We start from the raw sequence: 16,132 nt of genomic DNA on the forward strand, positions 1-16,132 counted from the left end.
AATTATTTATATTTTAATGCTATCCCATTTTGAAATTGCAGAACAATCTGCTTCCAAGAAATCCACACACCATATAACTGAATAGGAACATTTATAGCTTTTCAGCTGAGTGCACAGCTCATTGAAATTCTAACAATAAAACCCAAAAGGAAACCAAACGCTCCACTCTTTTGAAACCTGGCCAGTTCCCCCACCTTGCTACTTAACTAAAGAAATATGAATGCCTCTCTAAAATTAGAAACATATATACAATTATTTCCCTCTTAACCAAGAAGTTTCATCGTACCCCACTCTATCCACAGTATGCATCCCTCTCTTTTAGCAGCCTTAACTTTCCATCCAACCTTCCCTTCTACCCTCTTAACTGTTTGACTAGCTAATCCTACCAGGTGGCCATGTTTATAGAATTTCATTCCTCATCCAACTTTTTCAATCAAGCTCGAATTTTCCAAAAGATTCCCTCCCCCTCCCCCTTCCCCCTTCCCCTAAGAAAAAGGCCATGTGCAAAAGTTTCCCTGAGCCAGCCCATTATTTTCTGTGGCAGCCACCATTTCCTTCTAAATAATAATAATAATAATAATAATAATAATAATAATAATAATAATTTATTATTTATACCCCACCCATCTGGCTGAGTTTCCCCAACCACTACATTGCCTCAGAATAACACTACATTCTGTCCAACGTTTTCAAGCCCCAAACCGGGAACATGTGTCTTCTGGGACATACTCCCAGGTGAGTCATGTGACCCATACCCCTTGCTCTCACCCCCAAAAGTGGGGGGTTGGGGTTGGGGGGGGGGAGACCTTGCACGGCTCTGATAAAAGCACTTATTTGGTGCAAGAGCACAGCATGAGAGATGACAGCACCCAAAATGGCCACTGTGTGTGTGTGGGGGGGGGAAATGACCTTTTTTTCCTGGGGTGCTTGGGAGGTATGTCACTTTGGGCAGGATGAGATTCATCACTAGAAGCCCTGCACAAAGGCTCCTGCTTGCAGACTGGAGCTTCCTTCTCCCTGTTTCCAAATTGGCTTGGGGGAGGGGAGTTCAGGAAAACTCCCAGACAAACAGCGGGGAGGCAGGGGGAGGGGATCATTTTGTCTGGCTAGCCAAAATGCTTGCCCTGACAGAACAATTGCCTGTGTGCAACGTTAAGGTCATCCCTAGGTCTGGGAAACTGTGGAGAATACAAAACAGAGGCCAGCTGCCAACACCACAGCTACTGCAGAAGCAGCAAAAGAAAAGAAAAACTTGGGGAAGAATAATAAAGCTGTGCTACCGCCGCTGCTCATGATGATTCCCAACTGTGAAAAACTGTTGGAGAATTTCTCTTCCCCATGGAAAAATTCAGTCACATTGTCCTCCAGTCCCTCAGTCGCAAATAAAGTGCAGAATGCCGAGAAGCCTTCTGCTCACAGTTTTACTGTCAACAAATCCCAAAGTGAGACAGCACAGCAAAATGAAATAACTGTCCAAAATAAAATAAAATAAACCCAAAGACAGGAGCATGAGAGCTGCCAAGTCATGCTACAGAGGACAGTGACAGGTATAGTCCCTGCATACACCTGGGGGGGCAGAGCCCACAGAAAATGCTGTTTATTTAAGTCTTTGAGCCACAAGTCTTCTGCCACTAAGCGCATATAGTACTAAAGATCATGACACAATCCAGAATACAAACAAAAGCCACTTACATGCCGAGCAGATAATTCAAGTAAGTAAGCCACACTCAGGCTTTTAAGGGTCAATAAACCTGCAGCCCCTGCCCTACATCATATTTATTATTTTAGGGCTACTGCTGTTTTTATAGCTTTTATGGATTTGTGTTTTACATTAGACGTTAATATTTATCATTGTCTTAAGTTTTGTATGTAAGCTTACCTTTAAAAAAAATAATTACAAAGGAGGAGTAGAATTTTAAAAAGAAACATTCAAGGAATTAAGAATCTAGAAAACACTGACCTATTTTAGAGATGCAAAACAGCAAGGCAATGCATTTACCCTTCCCAATCCTGTCTCTTATGCACACAGGCAGGGTTCATATAACTACTATAACATTATTATTATTATTTATTGAATTAATATACTGCCCTATACCCGTACAACCACACCTCTCTCTCTCTCTCTCTCTCTCTCACACACACACACACCCTAGTTTAAAAATACTAACTTTAAACTATTTTCAATGGTGCTTGTGAGTGTACACTGACTCTAAGCCAGTGGCGTAGCGTGGGTTGTCAGCACCTGGGGCAAGGCAAGTAATTTGCGCCCCCTAACCCGTGGATTTTAGCACTCGAGTGCGAGCGCGCCCCCCCCCAGATGTTGCGGCCGGCCCCCCTGACCCCCCCACGCTACGCCACTGGGGCTGGGGGCGAGCGAAGGAGCCAAGGACCCCCCCAAAGGCTCAGCAGGAATTTATTAAATTTATTATTTGCGGAGCCCCCGCGGGCCAAGGCAGCCGAAGCCCCCTCCCCTTGGGTGCCTCCCCACCCCCTCCTCTCCTTGGGCTGTAGGTGGAGCCCGCGCTCCGAGGCGCTCCAGATCCAGGCTTGGCGAGCGCCTCTCCTCTTCCCGGCCGGGTCCGGGGGCTTCCAGACGCGCTCTGTCCTCGCCGGCTCCCCCCCCCCCGCGGCTGAGACTTGCGCTGAGAGCCGGAGCCAGCGGCACCCCCTTCCGCCGGGAGACCCTCGCCCGCCCGCCGGCTTCCTCTCGGAGGGTTTTGGGGAGCGCAGGGCGCGGCGAGGCCCCTCGGAGCTCTCCTCCCTCCCAGTCGGCAGAAGCAGCCGCCACCTGTGGCTGGGCCGAGGGGAGCCCGGCGGAGGAAGGAACTTGTCCCTTCCCTCTGGACTCGCGCCCCCCAGATGTTGCGCCCGGTGCGGCCGGCACCCCTGGCACCCCCCACGCTACACCACTGCTCTAAGCCCTCCAGCGGGCAACACCTTCACTGCCCTTCCACCTGCTGATGCTTTTGCACAAGCTGCCCACTAAGGCTCTTCATCGCCTGCCCTTCCGTACCAGCGCTTTTCCCTACAGCTGCCTTTCTTTAGCCACCCTAATGCATGGAGATAATATACTTAAGCATTTCACAAAGCTGTCCACAAAATACCTCGCCAAAGACTCCTAAGTAAGCTTAGCAGTCATGGAATAAAAGGAGAGGTTATCTTGTGGAGCAGGAACTAGTTAAACAGCAGGAAGCTGAGAGTACGAATAAAAGGCAAATTCTGTTCTAGGGATCATTAGGAAAGGAATTGAAAGCAAAACTGCCAATGTCACAATGCCATCATACAAATCTGCGATGCAACCACATTTGGACTAGTGTGTATGGTTTTGGTTGCCCCACCTCAAAAAGGATATTGCTGAGTTGGAAAAGGTTCAGAAAATGATCGAGGGGAAGAAGAAACTGCCCTTTGAAGAAAGGCTACATAACTTGGGGCTTTTTAATTCAGAGAATAGGCGAGTCAAAGGCAACAAGATAGATGTGTACAAAATTTTGCATGGCATGGTGAAAGTGAAGAGAAGCATTTCTACATCTCTCATAGCACAGGAACACAAAGTGCTTGGTATTTTGGGGTTGTTGTTTTTTTCATTTTCTCTTCCTTTGGTCTCAGTAGGAGGGAGAACAAGTACTCAAACCCAAGGGGTAGTGTACTTGAACCCCCTCATCCAGGGGTCCATTGGGGCAACCGGATCAAAAGCCTCCCTCAATCTACTCCAGTGCACCCTCTCTTCTTCCCCCTGCTGTGCAGAAATGCTAAATCAGATTTTCCATAGCTCATAGGAGAAGAATGAGTGTTCATATATTTGCAGTGTAATCCCACATGTCTACTCAGAAGTTAGACTGACTGAGTTCGATGGGACTCAACACAGTATGTTCAGGATTGCAACCTTATTCTTTCAAGGTATAGGAAGGCCACAACCTGAGTGCTAGAAGGCTATGCCCATTACAAGCCCTGAGAACATAAATTGTTTTGCAAACAACAGTTTCTAGTGGCCAGTGCCACAATCAGGCAATTCTAGCATCTAGCATCTATTCTGTTTTAATGCTTTTTTTTTATAAAGTGGATGTAATTCTTTTCCTTCTGGTTTGATTTTTTGACATCTCCCTCTGGCCCTGTAGCATATTTCCCATCTGTTCATACAGATGGCACATTCCAGCAAAGTCAAAGAAACTGGTGTCCCAACATTCCAATATATTATGCTATACTTGTATGGGCATGTTGCAAAATACTGGGGAAAGGAAGCCATTTCAACTTTCTCAGGAAAATTAAAGAAGAAATACAAATACAGAAAATTGATACTGTAGCTATATGGCTAACTACCCATCCCACCCGTTTCCTCCCGGTGGCCTTTTGTAACTAACATTAGAACAACAAGACTATCTTGCAAAGGGGCTTCGATTGGTTAGCCTCAAAGCAAAGCCTTTTGTGACTTTCATCCATGTTGGGAGTCTTCAGACTGCCTCTAAGCTTCAGTTAGACTCCCTGCCAAGGAGAAATCTGCAAGAAGACTTCTCCAGGTTTTGTCTCTTTGTAGACAGAGCTGGTATAGCTGGGCAAATGATTACAAACGCAAGCTGATCTTCCCATTCCATGCTTGGCATAATCATAAATATATAATGTGGTCTTTGAGCTTTTCAAATAGAAGGACTTTGGCAGCAGAAGTTTACACAAGGACTTCTGCTAGCACAAATGGGTTCCGCCCTTGTCCCCATTGCAATTGACTTGTGGGTGTTGTGAGAAGCCCCATAACAGCACAAGGGGGGGCGGTGGCGGGGGGGGGGAGAGAAGTGGGATTGTTGTACCCAGTAAGCTGAAAAGCTTCTGCTTTACAGAATAATTGCTATAGCAGTAAGTTGAATTCCTCCCAGTATAAATACTAAGAGCAGAATTCTAAGCTTGCTTTCTTAGCTGGCAGACCTGCTGCGTTTAATGGTACTTGGAATGCTACAAGACAGGTGTTTCTAGTGGGATGGGTGCTCCTCATGCATGACTTTTTTCTTTTTCTTTTTTTGCGGTATCCACACAACATTGTTGGTACAAAAATGCCAGCCCGTATTCCACCCCCACACTTACACTTTATAAGAAATAAATAAACTAAGTTTTAAAAAAGAGAGAAAATCCCGTGGCCAACAACACATTTGCATTATTAAGGCCCCATATGGAAGTACCCTAATTCTCAAGCAACTGTGTTTGCAATTGGAGCCTAAGTGTTATGATTTTCTCCCAAACATGGAATCCTACCAGAATGCAATCTGGTTTTAAAGTTAAGTTTCAGGAGACACTAATCGTCACATAAAGTAGCATTCAGTTCTCTAATGTTCTTGCATAAAGTTAGTCATCCCTCCTCCTTGATCACACATATTTGCCTCCTGCTGCCTTTAAAAAGGTGGATTAGAAAACAGATTCCTGGTTTTCTTCTTCTTCAAACTCTATAAGACAAACCATAGAATGCCCACAGAAGCTCAGTTTCCAAAAACCCACTAGAACTTCATGGGTGTCAAATGTTGAATCATCATTTAAAACATGCCATAACACCATGGAAGCAAGAATAAGCTTGCTCTTCTGAAACAGTTCACATCACACAGAAGTGAGCATCTTTCTTTCTTTTCTCCAAGGGGACAAGTTTTTGTATTTAGGCAGTAAAGTTTGAGAGTTTAAAATTAGTGCATTTTATGACAGAACGAAGCATTCTGCAGCAAACAACAGTCTGGGAATCCAGGCTGTTGTTTCTCTGCAGTAAAGGATTTTTAGGGAACAAGCAGCATCTGGGTGGAAATGCTGAGCTGTTTCCCATCTTTTGTATGACCCCTCAATGCCACGTTGTTCCCAGTCAGGGTTCTGAAATAGAAAATAGCAGGTGAGGGGAGGGTTAAGCATTCTACTTCTTGCCACGTCTTCTCTACAAATCTCTATTCCCCACTTGTAACTTGTTTTGCAATAGAAAAGCAAAAACTGAGATCATAGGGCTGATCCTGACTTCTGTTGTTTAGTGGGTCCATTCTTGTTCACTTTTAATTTCCCTACCAGGAACCATCTCCAGAAAACCTGTGTTTCTTTGTCCACTCTTGGGTAGTGCTTAGCCTGATTTTTCTGAGTGTATCTGTCTTGCTCCACCACCATCTGTGCTTGCCAGGACTCAGAGGGACTGTTCCTAAGAGGGGTGGTTAAGGGTATTCTAGGCTGTCAGGACTCCTTTTAGCTCCTCCTCCCATGTTTTTAAGAGGAGTCCTTAAGGGCACCATGGGCTTCTGAGTCATTGGTACTTCCTCTTCCCTCTCCCTTCTCTCTAGACACTGGGTCCTTTTATATTTTAGAGGACCAGTTTTGTGATTATGCAGAGATGTGATAAAATGAGGACAGAGGTATGAACTGATTTATTTATTTTTTGACGGGGTCATTTGGAAAATGAGGGGGGAATCTAGGCAATAATAACTGGAATTATGCAGTTCAACCTTTTGGAACTCTAATAAAAAATGGCAGGGGGAGGGGTGTATGGAGAGAAAGGGAGGAGAGGAGACTGCCTCACCTCTAGGTACAGGAGAAGCAAAGTATAGATGGGCCCTTAGACTTTAAAAACAACACTTGACAGCTCTGAAATATTCTACCACAGCTGTAATTATGATGCCCTTCCAACTTCATCATCTTTACACTGATGGAAGCTCAGTTGCTACAAATATACTTAATTTTGATGTGGATATAAGCTGTTTGGAAAACTCACTTGCAACACGACAAGGTCAACAATCAAAAGATGATCAGGTGGTGTCTCATGTACAATGTAGATGTTAAAATGAATTCTTACCTTTTAAATGTTTACAATATACTAGTGCAGGAAAACTAGTATTTCAGAAATATGCTGCAGCAGTGCAGCTAAAGTCAAGAAGGTAAGCAGAGCATTTTTTCAAAGGTTAAGCACATATCTTTCATACACACATGTAATCAAGCACATATAGAAAAATGTTTTCTGGGGAAAAAACTCTGCTGTATTGTCTGTGCTTAAAGTAGCTGACTTTTTCACAAAGGCATACACAAACAGTATATGATCCACTTTTCACAGTTGAGTGTTTCCTTATTAAAAGCTACACGGCTAAGTCTGATTGAATTCAGTGAAACTAACTTTCAAGTAAACATGCACAACACTGGACTGTTCGATCACATATCAACTCTACCAAAGTTGCATTCCAGAAACCTCCCCTCTCTTCTTTCTTTGTTGCATGTGTTTGTATAAAACTCAGTATCTCTTAAAGTATCTTAAAGTACTTAAGATGGGTGGGCAAGTCCAAAATCACCTGGAACTGAAACTATGGAATGCTGGAAAATAAAGGAAAAAATAAATCTTAGCTTTAGATATTAAATTATGGCATTTTAAGTATTAGATGCTGACCTGAGACCATAGAGAACTGTCCCATCAGGATGTAATCGAATCATTCTGTTCTTCACAGTGACACCATGCACAAATGACTTCTTATCATTCAGGAAGTAGGTATCAGGAACCCAAAGCTGATCTGCTACTCTATTGTCCAGTGTAAGATTTAAAGGTATTACATTATACGAAAGCCTCTTATCCCTCCATGCTTGCTGAAAGTACATTGTCAAGGTATAGTCCTGAAATGATAGAAGAGAGAGGGGAAAATAGGTTGAAAACGGTTTTACCATTTCTTGTGTTACCTGAGATATGCAAAGCAAATCAGGGGTTCTTCCTGCAAAACCACCAACATACGGCCGAAACCTAAAACATCCATGTCTGAACTACATCTGCCTGCTAAATCGTAAAATAAGAGGTGCACAAATGTTTTGAGTTATAGGACTCACCAGTGAGTAGCATGATAAAGTCTTCTCTTAATTATTCTAACTTCTCACATTACAGGCAAAAATCTTGAAATCATAATAGTCAAGTGACCATCCAATAAGTATCCTTTGCTCATTAAAAGATACTTTATTTCGTATGATCTGCATTACTTGATTAAAAGGTGAAAATGTTAGCTTTGGAAATGTACTTTCAGTTCTCTTTTCCCAGATGTCAGTGATAAAATTCCTTTATTTACGTAAGCAACTGAAATAACAGTGATAAAATGAGGCATTGTTTCATGAAAGCATCTATCCAGCAGTAAGACAAAGTATTGTGTCCAAGAAAGACTATTTAATAATTTTGAATAAATTATAAAATAACAGGTTTGTGATTTACCATGTATTCACTAACACAACTACTTAAGATTCAGTTGGTCAGACAAAAACCAAAACCTAGGCAAATTGTCACGTTCATCTAGGTCTCATATAGACAGTATAGAACTGCACTGTCAGCCTGAAGGAACTACTAATCTGTGATCTTTGAATGAAGAGCAGTTGTTGTTGTTATTATTATTATTAACAATAATTAATTAACAATAATAATTAACAATTATTATTATTATTAACAATAAAAATATTAGTGTTCTGCTGAAACAAGGTACTTCTTGGCAGTGTACAAGAACTGCTTGTCAAAATACTCACAAAGACATATTGTACAATACCTGGTACAGATACGGTAACTTTCCTTTCCTGTTCCCCCCTTTTAATTGAAGTTGAAATAATTTTATTCATTCAGACACATACCACTAAGGCAATCCAATTATCCTGTTTGTGGGGGCAGGAACAGTTTAGCTTCAGGTTTCATGGTTATTCCCAAACTTGTAACTGAATATATTTAAATACTCCAGTACAGCATATCTAAGGCCAGATGCTATTCTTTGCAGCTCTTTGCAACACATATGCAGGACATAATTTCAACCTATGACTGCATGCAGTAATTTACTGCAAATATTTATAAACAATCCAAGCACCAAAGCATTCAGCTGCCCCTCAGAAATTTAATACCCAAAGTGCAATGTTTGCAGAGTGAACAAACACACTTTTTATATTCTATTATCAGGGACCATTAACAAATTTTTCACCAGAGTTTCATTTTGACACTGGCAGAGGTAAAAAAGGAAGTTGGAAGGAGATGACTTATGCATGTGTACTGAGATCTCCCTTAGGAATGAATTTGCCACATACACTCTTCAGCTTCCCTTTAGCCCAGAACAGAACACTCAGGCGTATCCCCATTCATTTCCTTGTGCTCAACTCAAAGGCATATGCAGTTTCAGTTGAGTAAATTTCAATAAATCAACACTGCATCTCAGTCTCTCTCTGTGAGTATATATGGGTATATTTTTTAAAAAACACACACACCACTATTTGACTTAGCAATCATTCTCATCTCTTTATCATAAATTACTGTAATTTTTCTTTAGATTGCAGATAAATAGTTGATCAATCCTTCACTAGAAAGTCCAAAATGCACAAACACTGTCCACTGATCTTACAAATTTTCCCTTTAGATAATAAATGGACGATTTTCTGCCATTGATGAGACAACTTCTGTAGCGATTTCTTCCATTTAAGAAATATATTTTAAAAATTTAAAAATTGTCTAGCAGCACCTTAGAGACCAACTAAGTTTGTTCTTGGTATGAGCTTTTGTGTGCATGCACACTTCTTCAAATACACTGAAACAGAAGTCACCAGACCTTTATATATAGTGAGAGGGTGTGGAGGGGTATTTCTCAGAAGGGTGGTAGGAATGGGTGATTGGCTGATAGGTGTGGTAAACCTGTTGACGACTGTTAACGACTGCAATTGGTCTTATGGGAAAAAGCAAGGTGTGAGATGGCCAAAAATAGCTTTATCATGTATAACGAGATAAGAATCCAATGTCTCTATTCAGACCAGGTTTCTCCATGGTTTTAAGTTTGGTAATAAGTTGTAATTCAGCAACTTCTCTTTCTAGTTTATTTCTGAAATTCTTTTTGTAATATGACAGCTACTTTGAGATCTTATATAGAATGTCCTGGGAGATTGAAGTGTCCTCCTGCTGGTTTCTCGTGTCCTTACATCCCTTCTCCTTCAGGACTGCAAAAACAATTCCAGCTGCTTCTTAATTAGCATACCATGTTTTAAAATATGCAAAGCATGATTCTGAAGTACTGTTGCCTACCGTGTTGCTATACAAATGTCTTCAGTTATTAAGAATAATGCTCAAACTATCTGTGGATGAGGTCTGCAGAAGGTAGCACTCCAGAGAAAAAGAATAGAAAGTATCAAGAATGGAAACACCACATTGAGAATCCTAGACACAAACACACCCCATAGATTGTTTACAAACCTTGTACCTTTAGCAGAGAAAGCAAAAGCAAAAGCCTTTGTAGCTAAATGCAGAGTAAGAAACTCGAACTCTCTAATGGCGGGGGGGAGGCTGGATTCTCTTGGCATACTAACATGTATCTAGCATTTTGTGTAGATTTGGGCACATATTTTAAATAGCAAGTTCCATGTTATATAACATTTAACAGCATAAAATGAGTTGTTGTTTTTAAAGAAATTTTAATCGCAGACACTGTTCAGTTTAAACAATGAAGATATTTATCACTTACTCTTATTAAATTCGTGTTTGCACCAGAAATGCCATCAATTCAAACAGGAATGCTCAGTAAGCTATGTGCTGCACAGTGCTGAATTAGCCTACTGCAAGTTTTGGCATGCAAGAAACAATTTCAACTTGCTGGTACCCCTAAATTTTATATGAAATAAACTGAAATATGAAGTCGACAGATTTATAGTCAACCTAGACAAAAGGCTGATTATGGCAACAGATCACTGAAAGAGAAGGAAAATAATGACTGCTGCCACCCACTCACTCTTAACAGGATTAGTATTCTTAACCACATTTTATTTTATTTATTGCAATAATTTGTATACAGCTTAACACTTCAGTTTCTAAACAGAGCACAACAGAGATACAGCATTAATTTAATTTAATTAACCATTAGATAGAATACTGATGGGGAAACGTCTCCCCAACATCTTATATATCCTTGGAGACACTCATCATTCCTCCTAACAATGAAAAAAAATGAGTTACTCAGCTGAGAGTTCTTTCACCCAGTTTCAGCAAATCAGAACAGCACAGTCTGGGGAAATGTTGGCAGCAGTTCACCTCAGAACTGCTATTTCCTCTCACAAATGCCTTGTCTTGTAATTATAGATAAAGGGTAACAGCCTATAGTTATTCATCAGCACACGAAAGCATTCTAAACATGTGCAGAGACACTCTCTTTATTATTTAACATGTTTGGCAAGCTCTGGTGCAAATGAGGCACTGGCTAAGGAATAAAGCAGCAATTTAAAATGTCTGGCAGTTGAAGCGATGGCCCAACAATGCATAAAAACCAATTTGGCAGTAACAAGCCACAAGTGTACTTAACGCAGATAAATGAACATCTAAACTGTACACCAGAGAAGGTCTGCTCTGCGATGTGAGAGCGTTGCATAAGTGACTTTGCAGACTCCTCAGGAAACTTGGCACAGGCCAATATTTAAAAAGAATGATAGATTGCTGAGTTACTCTCAGATGTGTCTTTGCCAAGCAAAGAAGGCAAGCTGACCTAATTATTATATATCAGTTATAATATTGTGCCAAGATCATTTTGGGTAACATTTCAATAGACACATCACGGAGCTGTTCAGTTACTTTAGTGAGCTCAAACACTTTTTGAAAATAAAAAGGAAATATATAGAGGAGTCTACATAAAGGAAAACAAGGCACTTCCATAAATTCCTTTGGTCATAGCTGTTCTTTACCAAGCCCTCTCAAAGCTGTAAACTGCAATCTTGAACACATTTACTTGGAACTAATCCTACAAAAAAATCTGTACAACATATTTCTGCATGAACACAGGTAAGGTTTGTGCTTTTGCTTAGGATTTTTAGCATATTTTTCTATGGAAGCTGAGCCACATTGAAAGGATAAGTTGTATCTTTCCAGGGTGTTGTGCATGTGTCTATAAAGACCTTTACTCAGTACAGGGTTGAGATATTTGTTCATGAGTTTGCAGCAGTGAAGACTAACATGTCCCTCATATCTCTTATATCCCCCATCCTGATTTTTTACATTTACATTTTATATTTATGTTTATTTTTAGTGGGGGTTTTTGCAGCTTGGTAGGCAGAGTCTCTCCCCTCCCTTTTAATTTTTTAATTTTTGTTAATTAGCACAATTTATTTATATACTGCTTTCAGTCCAAAAACACCTGGCTTGGGCCTTCCATGTTACTCTCCAAATTTATCTTCCTCCCTGGCTAGTCCATTTCCCTACCAGTCTCATGGACCCAATAATTGCAGGCCACTCAATGCTGGGAGACCAAACGGTGCAATGGGCTTTGTGGAAGCCTTTCTTCATGATTTTTTTAAAAAATAATTTATAAAGATTAAGACCCATAGGGCAGATAGGCACTTAGGCTCCAATCCAGGTACACTCAGTGGGACTTAATTATGAAAAGATACATATGCTTAAACTCCTAATTGTACAATAGAAGGTATCAATAAAGGTGAAAATATATAGATTCTGCGTCGGTAACAAGCAGTAAATAATGACAACAGAAGAGTACTTCCACTTCTATTTTTATAGCCAGTGATTTATGATTTAGTTTGACTGTAAAACCTGGTTGTTTAGAATATGTATAATACAAATGCAAAAGAAAAGTAACAATGCCAAACTAAATGTAGGTTGTTGAAACGAGTACAGAATGTGCTCTTCTGGAGTTAAAGCTTATAATAAGAACAAATTCATCTTCATCATTATGTGCTGCTAAACATCAACATCAATCAAGAGACAATTCCATAAGGAGGCACATGCATTCTCTCTCACACGCCTGCACCTCCTTCTGCTAAAGACATCCTGTTGCAAAAGGTGGGGCTCTGAACACTGCAAACAAGCATGCTAGTATTTATGAAAAGAAAAAGAAGAAAAGCTGTAAATTGGAAGTAAGAACTACTAAGTGAGTTCCATTTGGTGCCCACATGCCTTTTCTCAAAAAAATTTATTTCGCTCCATAAAGCTCATACCAATTTCTTTTAATATTATCTTTTTGATATAGTCTCATCCCACAAAATGAACAGTCATGCTTGTAAAGATCAAGAGAGAGGATCCTATTCAAAATCTACTAAGTATGGGGAAATGAAAAGGTATTCACTCGGTGCTGAAAGAATATTTAACTCCGTACCAGGTAAAGGCCCCTCAGGAGTACGTTCCACAACACAAATATCCGATCTAGGGTCTCCACCCTCCTCATCTACAATGAAAGAGGAAGAAGACCCTCTGATAATATTATACTATGTGGGAAGGCTCATTCAGAAAAAGGTGGTCCCTTAGGTATCCTGGTCCCAAACCATCTAAAGGAATAAAAATTAAGAAGAACGTTTTAATTTTTGCTCAGAAGCAGACCAGGTTCCAGTGCAGTTGCTTTAAAACTGGTGGAATATGTTACAAATTATTGGTCATGGTCAGCAATCTGGCTGATGCATTTTGAACTAAGTGGAGTTTTTATTTTCACCCACCAACAGTATATCCACCTTGATTATTGATTTTAGACATCAGTTCAGCATTTCAAACATACATTCTTAAGTGTTTCTTTAAATAAGAGTTTATTTTATTTTATTTCTATTGCATTGTTTTCAATACGTTTCACTGATTTTGTATTTTTTAATATAGTTTTCATTCACATTATAAGCTACTTCAAGCTTTGGAGGAGGAACACACAAATAAGTAAGTAAACATAGACCACTGCTGTCATAAATGGTTGGAGCAGCTTCATAAAGGCAGTTATGGCTGCTAATTTCCTTCCGGGTTGCTTGCAAAAGGGTATGCTATGACAAATGTATAATAGCAAATACCAAGCATTTTTATTTGTATAAATATATATCCATTTTCTAAGGATTTGGGTTACAATATAACAAGACATCTCTTCTGATTGTCCAGCTAATAAACACAACTGTCTCACAACCAGTGGGAAGCAAACAAATCACAACTGCAGAGCTGAAGAGAGAGAGAGCGGAGGGTGGGGTGGGCGAGGGATGTTATTTTGAAGCTAGGATGTTCCTCAGAAGCTTCAGCCTTAATAACAAAAAAGCTGTGTGCTGAGGGCTACTTCTCTAGTTACTACTTAAGTCAAATCCAATAAAAGTTAATGGGGGATTGCTGGCCTAAAACAAGTCAGCAATGCAGTGCTGTTGCAAAACAGGGAAATGCTATATGGCAAATCTGAGTTCACTGCAATGTAACCCAGATCTACTTTTTTCTGCAGTCCAAGGAAATGTGATATATTTGCTAAAACAAACAGCAGCAGCAACAGCAACAACAACTGTGGCATATAGCCAAGTTTTCATAGAATCATAGAACCATAGCTGTCAACTTTCAGATTTGAAAATAAGGGACCAGCAGCCTCGAAAATAAGGGATCAGCAGCCTTACCTGTCCCGGGGACAGTCTATGGGATATCTAACAATCCGGGATAGCAGTGGGAAGCAGCAGGAAACGGTGCCGGAATATGGGAATTTCCCGCAAAAAAAGGGAAGGTTGACAGCTATGCATAGAACTGTAGAGTTGGAAAGGACCTGGGGGTCATCTTGTCCAAACCCCTGCAATGCAGGAATCTCAACTAATGCATGCAAGAGAAATGGCCACCCAAAGCTCATCTTAAAATGAAGTAGAGTCCACCATCTTCCAAGGGAGTCCTCTCCACTGTCAAAAAAGCTCTTACCATCAGAAAGTTCTTCCTGATGTTTCGTTGAAACAAATAACATGCTTTTGAATTGTTGACGGTGAATAATGATTTTCTATATTTTTCTGTACAGTATTGGTATTCATCTGGTGGATCAACATCCTCAAATGGGTCGTTGCCCTGACCTAAGACATACTGCAGCACCACTGTATTTTATTTGGCTCAGGGTATATATATATATATATATATATATATATATATATATGCAAAGAAGATGGGAGGGAAGAGAAAAGCAAGGGAACATTAGAGAGGGAAAATGTTGATCAAGTTTGTTTACAGTCAAGGGTTAGCATAAACAAAGAAAATGTAAAAATACAGAACAAACAATGATAATAGCTACATTTCACTTCAAAATGAAGAGGACATCATATGAAAAGAAAAGGTAGGTATATTTGGTTAAAAAGTGGGCTTTATGTGGCACGTTGTACTCAAAGCTGCTTGAATCCTGATCTGCAAAGATTTTAAACTACAGCAACTACATTAACCAGAACAGAGCTCAAAAGCAATTTTCATGGCTTTCCAAGTGGTGAATATGCAAAATTTTCCTGTATAAAGTCTGGGAAATTCTCTCCCCCCCACCCTACACCACAAAGATAGAAGTAGCTGTTCCTTCTCCCACAACTATCCGAGATTCCAAAATGTTGAACACAGATTTTCTTGCTAATCTTAGCCTGCTCTACAAAATGATGGCCTGATTATGCCTAAATAAGAGCAGTATTCCACTGCTGGCACTACAGAGAAAGCAGTAAAGGCAAAATAAAGGAAATGTTACGTAGGCTTTTAAAAAAGGAACTAAAACACCCTTATTCAAAAAGGGCAAATGTATTGAATTCTTCATTATTAGTGCTTAATACTAATTACTAAGAAATATACCAGGCAGACCTTTCAGAATTATTTTCCAATGCACTATGCAGGTAGGAACATGAGGGAAATTTCTTTCAGTAAATGCATGCATGAAAACAGGACGGGAGCCGAGATGAACAGAAGATCTCAGTTAAACCCTACAGCTTGTTGGAGCAAGTTCTTTGCATGGAACTTTCCAAGGTCCTGCAACTCCAGTCAGTCACAACCTGCCTGCTTAAGCTGCTCTCGTGGGCTCCTGTGACATTCCAGGTACTGTACTTAATTTACGGTAATTCATTTTTTGCCTGTGTACACATTGATTCTAAAAAAGCAGTAATCACAATTCATTTGCCTTTTTCCTGGAAAAAAAATGATATAGCTATAAGCTTCTCGTAATGTAGCAACACATTTTCCCTTGCAACTAACCCTTCAAGAATCGCAAAAGAACACAGTACCCTGCTCTTTCCCTCCTTATTTAGCAGTGTAACGTCTGGTGCTCTGTGAAGTGAACTAAGGAATCAAACATGTAGAAAATAATTTAAAAACCAACCCTTTCAGAATGGTGTCGATGTTACCCTGGAGGTCTAACCTTGTCGATTCCAACCACTCCTCTGGGCCTAATGGGTCTAGCTTTGGCCTGACAGGCCATCTGTCTTCCTG

The 16,132-nt window shown here is 40.3% G+C and overlaps 1 protein-coding gene across 5 annotated transcripts in view; it reads right to left on the bottom strand.

The window, feature by feature from the left end:
* GABRB2 (gamma-aminobutyric acid type A receptor subunit beta2) overlaps nucleotides 1–16,132 on the bottom strand; it is a 108,824-nt gene that overhangs the window by 63,852 nt on the left and 28,840 nt on the right. For all 5 annotated transcript variants that reach the window (XM_053376459.1, XM_053376457.1, XM_053376463.1 and 2 more), the window contains exon 5: nucleotides 7,379–7,599. In XM_053376459.1, the coding sequence (XP_053232434.1) occupies nucleotides 7,379–7,599 (221 nt within the window). The remainder of the gene's footprint in view (nucleotides 1–7,378; nucleotides 7,600–16,132) is intronic.

The sequence above is a fragment of the Podarcis raffonei genome, chromosome 2, assembly GCF_027172205.1.
Source record: "Podarcis raffonei isolate rPodRaf1 chromosome 2, rPodRaf1.pri, whole genome shotgun sequence".
In the NCBI taxonomy this organism is placed as follows: Eukaryota; Metazoa; Chordata; class Lepidosauria; order Squamata; family Lacertidae; genus Podarcis; species Podarcis raffonei.